The sequence below is a fragment of the Denticeps clupeoides genome, chromosome 3 (genome assembly GCF_900700375.1).
Source record: "Denticeps clupeoides chromosome 3, fDenClu1.1, whole genome shotgun sequence".
In the NCBI taxonomy this organism is placed as follows: domain Eukaryota; kingdom Metazoa; phylum Chordata; class Actinopteri; order Clupeiformes; family Denticipitidae; genus Denticeps; species Denticeps clupeoides.
In genome coordinates this window covers 17,352,294-17,363,173 of record NC_041709.1, presented here as the reverse complement: position 1 = coordinate 17,363,173, position 10,880 = coordinate 17,352,294, and the positions used below count along the sequence as shown (strand labels likewise).

At 42.2% G+C, this 10,880-nt stretch overlaps 1 protein-coding gene across 2 annotated transcripts; it reads left to right on the top strand.

Moving 5' to 3' along the window:
• The first annotated feature begins 4,387 nt into the window (after positions 1-4,387).
• wipf2a (WAS/WASL interacting protein family, member 2a) lies at positions 4,388-10,602 on the top strand. Of its 2 annotated transcripts, XM_028974588.1 has the most exons (9): positions 4,388-4,552; positions 4,658-4,737; positions 5,373-5,467; positions 5,666-5,798; positions 5,910-6,050; positions 6,183-6,815; positions 7,343-7,558; positions 8,403-8,504; positions 8,703-10,602. In XM_028974588.1, the coding sequence occupies exons 3-9, from the start codon at positions 5,402-5,404 to the stop codon at positions 8,744-8,746; spliced, it is 1,335 nt and encodes a 444-aa protein (XP_028830421.1). In that variant the 5' UTR covers positions 4,388-4,552; positions 4,658-4,737; positions 5,373-5,401; the 3' UTR covers positions 8,747-10,602. The 2 variants fall into 2 exon arrangements, with proteins under 2 accessions (XP_028830421.1, XP_028830420.1); XM_028974587.1 differs by having other exon boundaries at positions 4,388-4,737.
• The last annotated feature ends 278 nt before the right edge of the window (positions 10,603-10,880 follow it).

The following is a 10,880-nucleotide window of genomic DNA, read 5'->3' as shown; positions in this document are numbered from 1 at the left end:
GTTTATGAAAGATTGAGGTTACAAGCCTTATCAGTGAACAATACCAAGACATTTATTCAAAAATGTTTATAAAAATGCCTGAATTAATTATTCCTCGCACTCATACTGAACTTGGAGGAAATGGAACATTTTGCGGAAACGTTTGCCACTATTACGCACACTTGTGCTTGCTCTGGAACGGGCAGATGGCTTTTGCGCATGTCGGGTCGTCCTGGTGGCAGTGGGCACACGTGCGTCCCGGGGCGGCGCGGCCGCGGATCAGACCACCGTGTAATCAATTTATTTCAACAAAGTAACATTATCACTCATATAAATGGTAACTGTAACGAAATACAGTTACTCATATTTTGTATTCTAAATACGTAACGCTGGTACATCTATTCCAGCAGTGGGCCCGGGATTCGAACCGGCAACCTTCTGATTACGGGGCTGCATCCTTAACCTCTAGGCCACCACTGCCCCATTGTGTCTGCGTTTTTACAGAAAAAAAATGAACCCACAGGTTCTACAGCGTCTCACGTGACGTAACTAAAAAAATACACATTTGCGCTCAATTTCACATCCAATCACAGAGCGGTTGGAGGGGAAAAAGGGTGGGAAATTCTCTGAGCATGAGAAAGGGGAGGAAACCTTGATGTAAGTGGACAAATTCCAGATCTGACCATCTGAACTGCCACTCTTTGAACGGTGAAGCCATGACAGGCAAGGGTCAAAGTCAACTTTATTTTCATCTCACTATATACAAGCACACAGAGAGTGAGATTGCGAAGCTTTGGAGATTCACAGTGTGCAAAAGGACACACAACATATAGTGCAAATGGAATAGCACACAACACAAAAAAGTGACAAAAGGGCACTGTGCGCTGACCCGTAAAATAGTGCTGGTCGAGACAAACTAGACAAACCAGGCTGACAAGTTGCACCAAAATAACAATATATCAGTGTATGGATGTATTTAGTATATAGTGTATATGGTATATGATATGATAATTATCGCAGAAGTAGTAATAGATCATGATAATAATAATATCACAGTGTGAGGTAGTGAGAGATTAAAGTGGAGGGTGCAGTACTGATGTTCAGTTTGTAATGTGCAGTTTGGGAGGAAGAAAAAACATCTGCAGATGATCCAGGGGGCAACATATTGAGGAGCCGGACAGCCTGGGGGAGAAACTGTTCCACAACCTGGCAGATCTGGCTCTGATGCTGCGGTATCTTCTTCGGGAGGGCAGGAGGGTGAAATATCCATGTGAGGCCTTGCGTACACTGCGTTGGTGAAATGTGTCCTGTAGTGGAGGAGATGCATGCCATGTTCTCAGCTGTCTTCACTATCCTCTGTAGGCTCACGCGGTCAGGCGTGTTGCAGTTGCCATACCGGACAGTGATGCAGCTGGTCAGGATACTCTCGATGGTGTCTCAGTAGAATGTGGTGAGGATGAGTGGGGGGAGGCGCGCCCGTTTTAGCCTCCACAGGAAATGTAGTCTCTGTTCAGCTTTTTTTTATCATTGAAGTGAAAGTGAAGTGAAGACAAACAGCTCCAATGAAGTGGTACTGACTGTCCACGTAAGTTCCTCAGTGATGTGCACACCCATGAACTTGGTGCTCCTTATAATCTGCACCGCTGAACTGTTTATAATGGTTGTGGACAGTATGGGATTTTCTAAAGCCCACAATGATCTCCTTTGTCTTATCAACATCCAGAGACAGATTGTTCTTGTGGCACCATGCAGACAGCTGTTACACCTCCTCTCTGTACGCCGTCTCATCATCACTGCTTATCAGTCCCAGCACAGTCGTATCATCCGCAAATTTGGTTGTGGCTGTGCAGTTGTGAGACAGCAGGGTGAAGCAGAACTGAAGTCTATGAATAGCATCCTGACATATGAGTCTCTTTCTTGCCAAGGTGTGTTAAGGAGAGGTGGAGGGCAGAGGATATGGCATCCTCAGTTGACCTGTTGGGACGGTATGCAAATTGAAGTGGATCTAGGAAGGTGGGGAGGTTCTTCTTTATGTGTGGCATGACAAACTTTTCGAAGCACTTCATGATGATTGGTGTGAGTGCAACGGGTCAGTAGTTATTGTGGCTTGTCACTGCAGACTTCTTCTGCACTGGTATGATGGTGGTGGACTTGAAGCATGCTGGTACCAGTGACTGGCTCGGAGACATGAAGATGTCCATCAGGACTCCAGCCAGCTGATCTGCACAATCTTTGAGCACCTGGCCAGGTATGTTGCCAGGTCCCGCAGCCTTGTGGGGGTTAACTCTGAGAAGAGTCCTCCTTACATCAGCTGTGGAGAGACAGAGTTCTTGGTCATTGGGGGAAGGTGTTTATTTCCTTGATTGTGCGAAGAAGTCATTCAGTTCGTCTGTGATGGAGACATCTCCATTGCTGATTTGTGGATTGGGCTTGCCCTGCTACATGCAGCGAGTGTCTCTGGTGCTGTTGACATGTTAATTGAAATTAAGTACATGGTCCCTCTCAAATTCAAATTTTATTTGTGGTATGATATGCAGTGAAAAGCTTTAGAGACTGCCCTTAGATCTGGCATGAGACAGGTTGTCTCTGGCTTGTGGGCTGGTTTAGTGCCTTTCTGCAGGGACTTGTACACTGGGACCATGAACACAGTGATGTTGTCCAAGAGATTTGTAGGCTTCACGGATGTTGGTGTAAACTTTGTCCAGACAGTTTCCATCTCTGGTAGCAAAGTTTACATACTTAAAGAATTTTGGGAGAACAAACTTCAGGTTTGCCTTGTTGAGGTCTCCAGTGATAATGAAAAATCTGTCGGGCTGCATCATTTGTAGTTGGCTGATGATCAGGTACAACTCGTATTAATGTTAGATAATCTCACAAAGTTAAATGTTCATAATAGAGGACCTTTAAGGGAGTGCCTGTGTTGTTTGTCTGTCACTGTGTGAAGATGAACGTGAGAGTGCGTATGTATATAGTGCCTGGTCGGTGGGCTGGCATGGCCATGGTCTGCCTTGTGAATTCCTGCCATGTTGCCACAGGGAAGTTCCGGTGCGGCCTGCACCAACCTGTCTGTCTGAGTTGGTGTAACTCAGGGGTCGTGATGTTTGTATTAATGCTGTTCATGTGCTTTTCAGATGTGGTGCGAGTGTGGAGTGTCTTTGTTCTGTTTGAGTCTTCCTGGGTCCGCCCCTTCCCTGTTGTCATGACACTTACAGCAGGGAACACAGACCCCTCACTCACACATATGGGCAATTTACAGTCATCATTGGGGCAGTGGTGGTGTAGCGGGTAAAGAAACAGACTCGGAGATCAGAAGGTTGCCGGTTCGAATCCCAAACCACTAAGGTGCCACTGAATGTACTAAAATAAAAAAAATACAAATTACGGAATGGAAATATATATTTTGAATACAAATGTTGTCAAAGGTGTTTTTTGAATGTATTATGCTGAATATAATATATTAATGATACATTATGGGATAGTGAATGTTTTATTGTTTTATTAAAAAAAAAGGCCCATAAGTATGGGTCATGAAATATTTGAGACAAAGTAAGTGCCGAAAATCACCTATTATGTAAAACTTTTTTCAGGTAAGGGAATCCTGGTGAGGACATCCAGTGAAACTCACGTTTTCTGTCCTACCAACACAGTATCTTTGCAGCCCTCACTGGTTCAATCATTACAGTTTCAGCACACAAAATAATGACTTATTTTGTATGAATTCTTTCTTTACAGATGTCTAACCTTTTTATGCTGTTTTTGTTTTTATGCTGTTGTTGGCTTGGTTTGTTCGCTGTATTGTTTTAATTTAATAAAAACAAACTTCATCACTAATTAGTAGACTCGTTTTATAAAAGCTTTTGCTAAATCAGGGATTTATATGAACGGAATGCAAAAAGTGTGTAAAATAATAAAGGTGCACATGCATATTGGGCATATCTGTAAAGTATCCTTCAGTCCAGCAGCATTATAATGATTTAATAGTGATTGCAGATGTCCCCTCTAATTACACAGCTGATGGTGTAGATCAGGTGTTTAAGCTTTTTGATAAAGAACCTGAATTAACTGTATAAAACTACTGAGTTGAAACTACTTGCAACTATTACTAGCAATAAACCAATAGACAACATCATGCACAATGAATTGGGCATTGGCTATTATCCATTGATTAGAATTTCAATGGCGATGCTAAGATGCTTTTATTAAAAAAAAAGCTCTCCTATTTTATGTAATAATACTTTCCATATATTTTTTATTTTTAATAAATACAAATTTCCAGTGTATTTTTGTAATAATTACCGCTTAACTTGTAATATTTTTATGGGAAGAAACCGGCCGCTTCGCTGTGTACCCGGTTCGGGTCTTTTCGGCTTTCTCCGGCCGCGCGCCGCCATTTTGGATCGATCTTTGGATTTCCGGGTTTGCGAGAACTCCGAAGTCAAACCGAGCGACGGAGTGGAGAAGTGCGGCGTCAAGTCGCCTGAAGTTTAAATCGCTCCAGATTTCTCGGTCACTTTCGGACGCCCACGTTGAAATCCGGTCGGCCGAACAAGCCCCGTTCCGCCGCCACCAAACGGTTCGTTCGGCGTTTTAGAAGTCGGCGACAATGACAACTGTTGTCAGTTAATGTTTATCTTGTCACTTGGTTTCCTGGCATGTCTTGTGTCGTGTCGCCTGCCAGCCATATGTCGCTCGCGGTCTTTAATCCGAACGTATGAAGCGTCCGTGGATGGTTTTGGACAGCAGCGCTGAGAGGACCAGGTAAGTTATTGCTGCTCGACCCTTTTTTTCGTAAAGCCGAGAGATACGCGACAGGTAAAATCCGTCCGCTGTCGCCTTGTTTTAGAAAAAGTTCTGTGGCCTTCAGGACGTCGGACGTCCACCTTGAAACTGCCTGCTTGGCGCTTTCATCGGTCGGTCGCGATAAGGCTTTTTAAACGATTAACTATTAAATCCGCCCGTCGGTCGGTCGGTCTTCTTTTTTTGGTGTATAATTAGCAACAGTAAATTAGATTAAAAGTCCCGAGTAGGATGTGTGCGGTTTGGTTTCAAGCTCCGTCGCGTTTTTCTTTTTGATGAGGATTTTTAATTCAAAGCTTGAGCCTGAATAGGCGCATTTTTTCCCCAATTGCACTGCTCCAGTTTCAAAGTATGTCACTGTTCGGTTTAGTGAATGGCTTGAAGCCTGCCCAGTGACATTCCACCTGACGTGTCGTGTTTGGTAGGTATCGTCTGAGTCGTAAAAAAAAAAAAGGAATAAATTTAGGAATAAAATGTGCTATAAAGATATGACTCTTGCCATAATCTGGATTGCACATTTTATGATAACCAGCATGCCGTTCAAAGCGAGAGCTTTAATGTAAATATTTCTTTCTTTTTTTGGTCTGATCGAGAAGACAAACACAACAAGGAGTGAGGAGACAAGATGCCCATTCCTCCCCCTCCACCACCCCCGCCTGCAGGACCGCCACCACCCCCAACTTTCAGTCAGGTCAGCGCACCTTCGTGGAAATGCCGTCCATACCCTGGTCCCAGGGCTGTGCTTGATATTTCAGAATTGTTACTATGACTGTATAATCATAATCGCCTACATTGTTGTTTTCGCATGAATTTATATTTGTGCTATTTGTTCTTTTGGTATAAATGCACTTTGAAGGCCTTTTAATTGCACCCCTTTAACTTGTTTTAGGCTAACACCACCGCGCCAAAACTGAACCGCGATGAGGCAAAGGGGCGAGGTGCTCTGCTGTCCGACATATGCAAAGGCACGAGACTGAAGAAGGTTGGCGTGGTCAATGACAGGAGTGCGCCTATAATTGAGAGTAGGTTGCAACCGTTTCTCCCGGATACATAATTCAACGGATTCTTGTTTTGTCTTTGGCTTGAAATTAAAATAAAAAAACATTGATCATTAATGTTTTTTTTTTGTGTAGAATCTGGAGGGGGTGGAGGAGGAGGAGGAGGAGGTGGCGGCGGCGGTGGTGGTGGGGGTGGTGGTTTTGGAGGTACATCTGGACCAAAGGCCATGGGGGGTCTATTTGCTGGTGGTGTCCCCAAACTTCGACCAGTTGGAGGCAAGTATGAACGTACCTGGGCTTTCTGCCCGCATTTTCCTCACTGACATGAAAAGTTTAGATCAGAACTTCAGGTACTTAAGATGCTTTTAGACCTAATATACTGTAATACGAAAAATTATTATTTTGCAGATAGTTCAGTGGGCCGCTCTGCTCTACAGCCCCCGGGGTCGCGGCCTGCTCTTCCACGGTTTTCTGGCCATTCAGCAGCTCCATCAGCGGCAGCTCATTCTCAGAACCATCGGCCATCTGTCACTGACACCTCCCGGCCTAACAGCAGTACCTCATCTTCCTCCTCCTCTTCTGCTGGTGGTACGAGGCATGGCACCTCTGCCCCGCCTCCTCCTCCACCCTTCAACCGTCGTGGCAACACCCCACCTACCCCTGCGCCTGCCTCCAACCATAAGCCTTCAGGCCCCTCACAAAGCAGAGAAAAGTCATTTCCTGTCCAGAAGGGGCCGCCCCCAATCTCATCTTCAACCAACGGGCCATCCAGAAATCCCCCTCTTACACGAATGTCCTCGTCGTCATCGTCGTCTTCATCATCAGCACCCCCACCACCGCCACCTTACCGCCAACCCCCTCCTATTGCCAACGGAGACCCACCACCTGAGCTGCCCCAGAGACGCAACTCTCTGAACAGGGGAAGCCATTCAAGTGGCCAGACTCGTAGCCAAGCACCACCCCCTCCCCCCGCCACAACAGCATCCCAACAGGGCGGACGTCCTCCCCCTCCCTCTCGCGACCCACCTGGTCGCAGAACAGGTCAGACATTGCACAGGGGGTGAAATATATTTAAGATTACATTGTCTTTTGGGCCAAAGCATTTTACCCTGAAATAACCTGGTATAACATTTCAGAAAGCTAGAACCGAAACGTCTTATGTTAGGCAGTAGCCCTGGAGCCAATATAATGCCATTGGATAGTGCTTGTGCGGTTTGAGAGAGAAAATAAGTTTGTTGTATTGTGTTTAGGATATTAGATATTCCTAAACGAACAGCTAACAGCGGCCTGTCAGAGTTGTTTCAAATAAGAGGAGATCACTCAGAGAAAGGAATTTGTCGCTTGATGGTTACATCTCCAGGCCTCTGGTTCTTCAGCATTCCTCTGCTGTGGATTTGAGGAGAGAGAACCAGAGAAGCCTAAGTGACATTTCACCCAAAATCAGAATATTCCTTCTTGCATGAAGTCATTTGAGACTGTCTCTTCTCTTCTAGCCCCTCTTGTTTCTTTTGTTGGACTTCAGTGGTCTGCTGTACTGAGTAGGTAATGGTTTAAATGTTATGTTATAGCACCTCAGGCCCCATCATCCGGACATCGGAACGGTGGACGTGACGCACCCCCTCTCCCTCCCTATCGGATTCATGGCGCCCCATCACAAAGCACTTCCTCTGAGAATAGAGCAAAGCCACCTCCACCTCCATCCTCTCGGACCCCCGCGGGACCCCCACCGCCGCCGCCGCCGGTCCGCAATGGACACTCTTCTTCATCTGCCAAGAGCTTTATTGGTGAGGCTCCTTGGTCACCCTGTGCTGTTAGCATTTCCTTATGTAGGATACAGGGTGCGATTCTGCACCTTTTGTCACTATCGTTGCCTAGACAACTTTGTTTGGAGGCCAATAGTAGATCATCAAGATTTAATTCCCTTCCTGTTCACACAGTCAAATGAGCCATGAGTAATGCAAATATTGTTCCCGTTTATTTCCCCGAAAAAGCTCTGAGATGGTGAAGTGTGATTAACGTTCTGAGAAATACAGGATTTAAAACATTCAAATCATATTGAAAACGATGCGATGAACTCACTAGTAGACACATTTGAAGTTAGGATGCTAACCACATAGCAGATACACATAGAGACCACCCTGTTTGTTATGCTACTGTATCTCAAGAAGCAACAGTGAGTTACTATAGTATCAAGTCTCCACCATATATTGAAAAATATTGTCCACCTATTTGTCGAGCTACATGTGGTTAGATGCTTCAGAAATGGTTATTTTAATTGAGAATATGACATGTTCCTTCACTTATTGTTTATACTAACTTTATACTAATTGATATTTTTACACATTTAGCTGGTGTTCTTTTCCAGAGTGACTTACAACAGCAGCACTACCCGTGGAGTTAAATATCTGTCTAAAAGTGTTTGTTTAGGTTTTTCTTTTTTGTCTAACTGTCTGTGTATGGTTTTGTGTAGATATGTGCTATAAAATTACATATATTCTGCATTTTAAACTCAACAGGCTCTCACTTAATTTCCTGTTAATTAAATGCTAATAAGAATTTTGTGGGTTTTTAGCGAGAAGGTCTTTCCTCTTCCTGAATACAATATATATTATTCATGTTTTAATGCAGATGACTTTGAGTCCAAGTTCAATTTTCATCCCATGGAGGATCTTCCACCACCTGATGAGTACAGGCAATTCTCAAAGATCTATCCTAGTAAAAGCAACAGAGGTAAAGGTCTTCTTTACAGGAAAATTTCTGATGTTATTAAGTTTAAAACTGCAGGTCTGCAGTATTGAGACACATCCTAGGGTGGTATAATGGTGTGTGTTTGTGTTAATTTGTTTGAAATGTGTTTTTCTAATATTAGGACCTGGAATTTTGTTTGTTACAAACCCTTTTTTATGATTTTGCTTCAATCCCTCTCAGGTTTGCAACGGGGAGCACCTCCAATTCCACCAGCTATAAGGTGAACTACCTCTAGGATCAAGGACTCACAGATTTATGCACCTTCTAAAGATAAGGGATGCACATCGGATAATCTAAGCATGTGACCATTTGTACTAGGGCCAATTTCACTTATCTTTCTAAGTAACAATGTAAACACATTCTTGCACATTCTTAACTTCTATTTAAAGCCAGTCTTTTTTGTTTTTTATTAGATAGAACCATTTTCACTGTGTCATGCCAATTGCTAATATGGGAGTCCTATAATCTCATGTTATAGTCAAACAGAACTGTAATAAGTGAGCAACATGGCCACTTGCTAAATCTGATAGCATGTATAAAATTGTTTCATTTTATTTGAAACACTTTTGTATAAATAGAAAGCCCAAAGTCTTGAGGGAACATTGTATGTATTTGTATGTCTTTTCACAGTGAGGGTTTATAAGCTGCTTTCTACTTCAGAATGTACATCACCCTGTTTTTTTGGTCACCATAGTGATTGAGGTTCTTCTGTTTTTCCTGCATTATTTCCTGGACCAATGCAAATGCTGTTCCACAGGGTTCCAGTTACTGGAGAGTTTGCATTAGTCCAACACAGCCAGGCTCTTCAGTATAGGTGTGGCTCATTACCATTAGAAATGGCGAGACAATTAAATTCCTTAATTGCTAAATTACAAATTGGAAAGTGTCTTCTAGATCTTCTTTGTTTCATTTCTCATACCTTTAGATTGCTTAAACAGAAGTTTTATACAAATCAGTAAGTAAATCTAAAGTGCATAATGACAATGTGACTTGGAAGCTTACAAGTAATCCAAGCTTTTGGCAACTCAGCTTTGAAGCTGATCCTTAGGTCTGTAATTACCTTTTAATATTTCCTGACATTGGAGGCACATGGGAACTGTTTATGGATGTGGAGCTGAATTTAAACTTTTTTTTTTTTTTTTTTTTTTTAACTCATGTTTAAAACTACACACTACATTCATGTGTGGCTTTCATTTTTGTAGGCTTTGAGACGTTTCAGTACACTAATTTACAACTCTTGTAAAGGCGCTATAGTGTGTTATAAATGCAAAAGGTTCACTTGATCCCCTTAGGGGAATTTCTGACATTAAAGCTTCTGCCAGGTCAGTGTCATTGATATTTGATCATGACATAATTTTCTTCTCTCCTGCAATAAGCCTGAACCATGTGTGGTTGTTTATCCTAATTTGAGAATGGTCGACATATTTGTATTTGTTTTGGTATCTAATTCTGCCCTAAAAATGGCCAAAATATCAAGGATGCTGAAAATATAATTTAATTTATTTACTTATTTGGTTGGAATGCAGAAAGACTGTCCCCTGTTCCATTTCCTTTTATTGTCAGTTCAGATTTGAAGGACAGCTAGTGGAACCAGTCAAACCAGCACTAGAATTTAGTAGTTGTCCGTCTCAATTTAGTTTCTTCAAGGACCAAACCTTTACAGAGTTGTTTTAAATATATGAATACTAAACAACACATTTTTTGAAAAATTCTCTTAATTTCTTTGTATGTCTAGAGTGACCAATGGTTTGAAATTGCCTTATGTTGTTGGTATCCATTCCTTTTATCAAATTTATAATGATTTTTATTAACACAATTAAATATATTACTTTACAGATAAGACAAATTACCAAAATAAAGTGTGTTTTATATTTTGTAAAGTCTTGTAATATAGAAATTGAAAATATTAAGACTGCTATTCTTTACTGAACAGGTTGAAACAGAGTATATTGCCTCGCTTATGTACAATATGATCTGTTTGGTGAAGAACCTGAATACAAGAGTTACAATTGCATTAATTCAAATTATTTAGCTTTAATCTCAGGTGATATAATTTTGAATAAAAACGGTTGTGGTTAAATGCGTCTTATGTGATTTTTTTTTTTTTAAACTAATTTAGCTATTACATTTACATCATTGATCAGATGCCCTTATCCAGAATGACTTACAATCAGTAGTTACAGGGACAGAACCCCCCTGGAGCAACTCAGGGTTAAGTGTCTTGCTCAGGGACAACAATGGTAGTAAGTGGGTTTTGAACCTGGGTGTTCTGGTTCATAGGTGAGTGTGTTACCCACTAAGCTACTACCACCCTTTTCTTGTGACCGTAATATATAGGTTCCCGAGACTGCAAATACA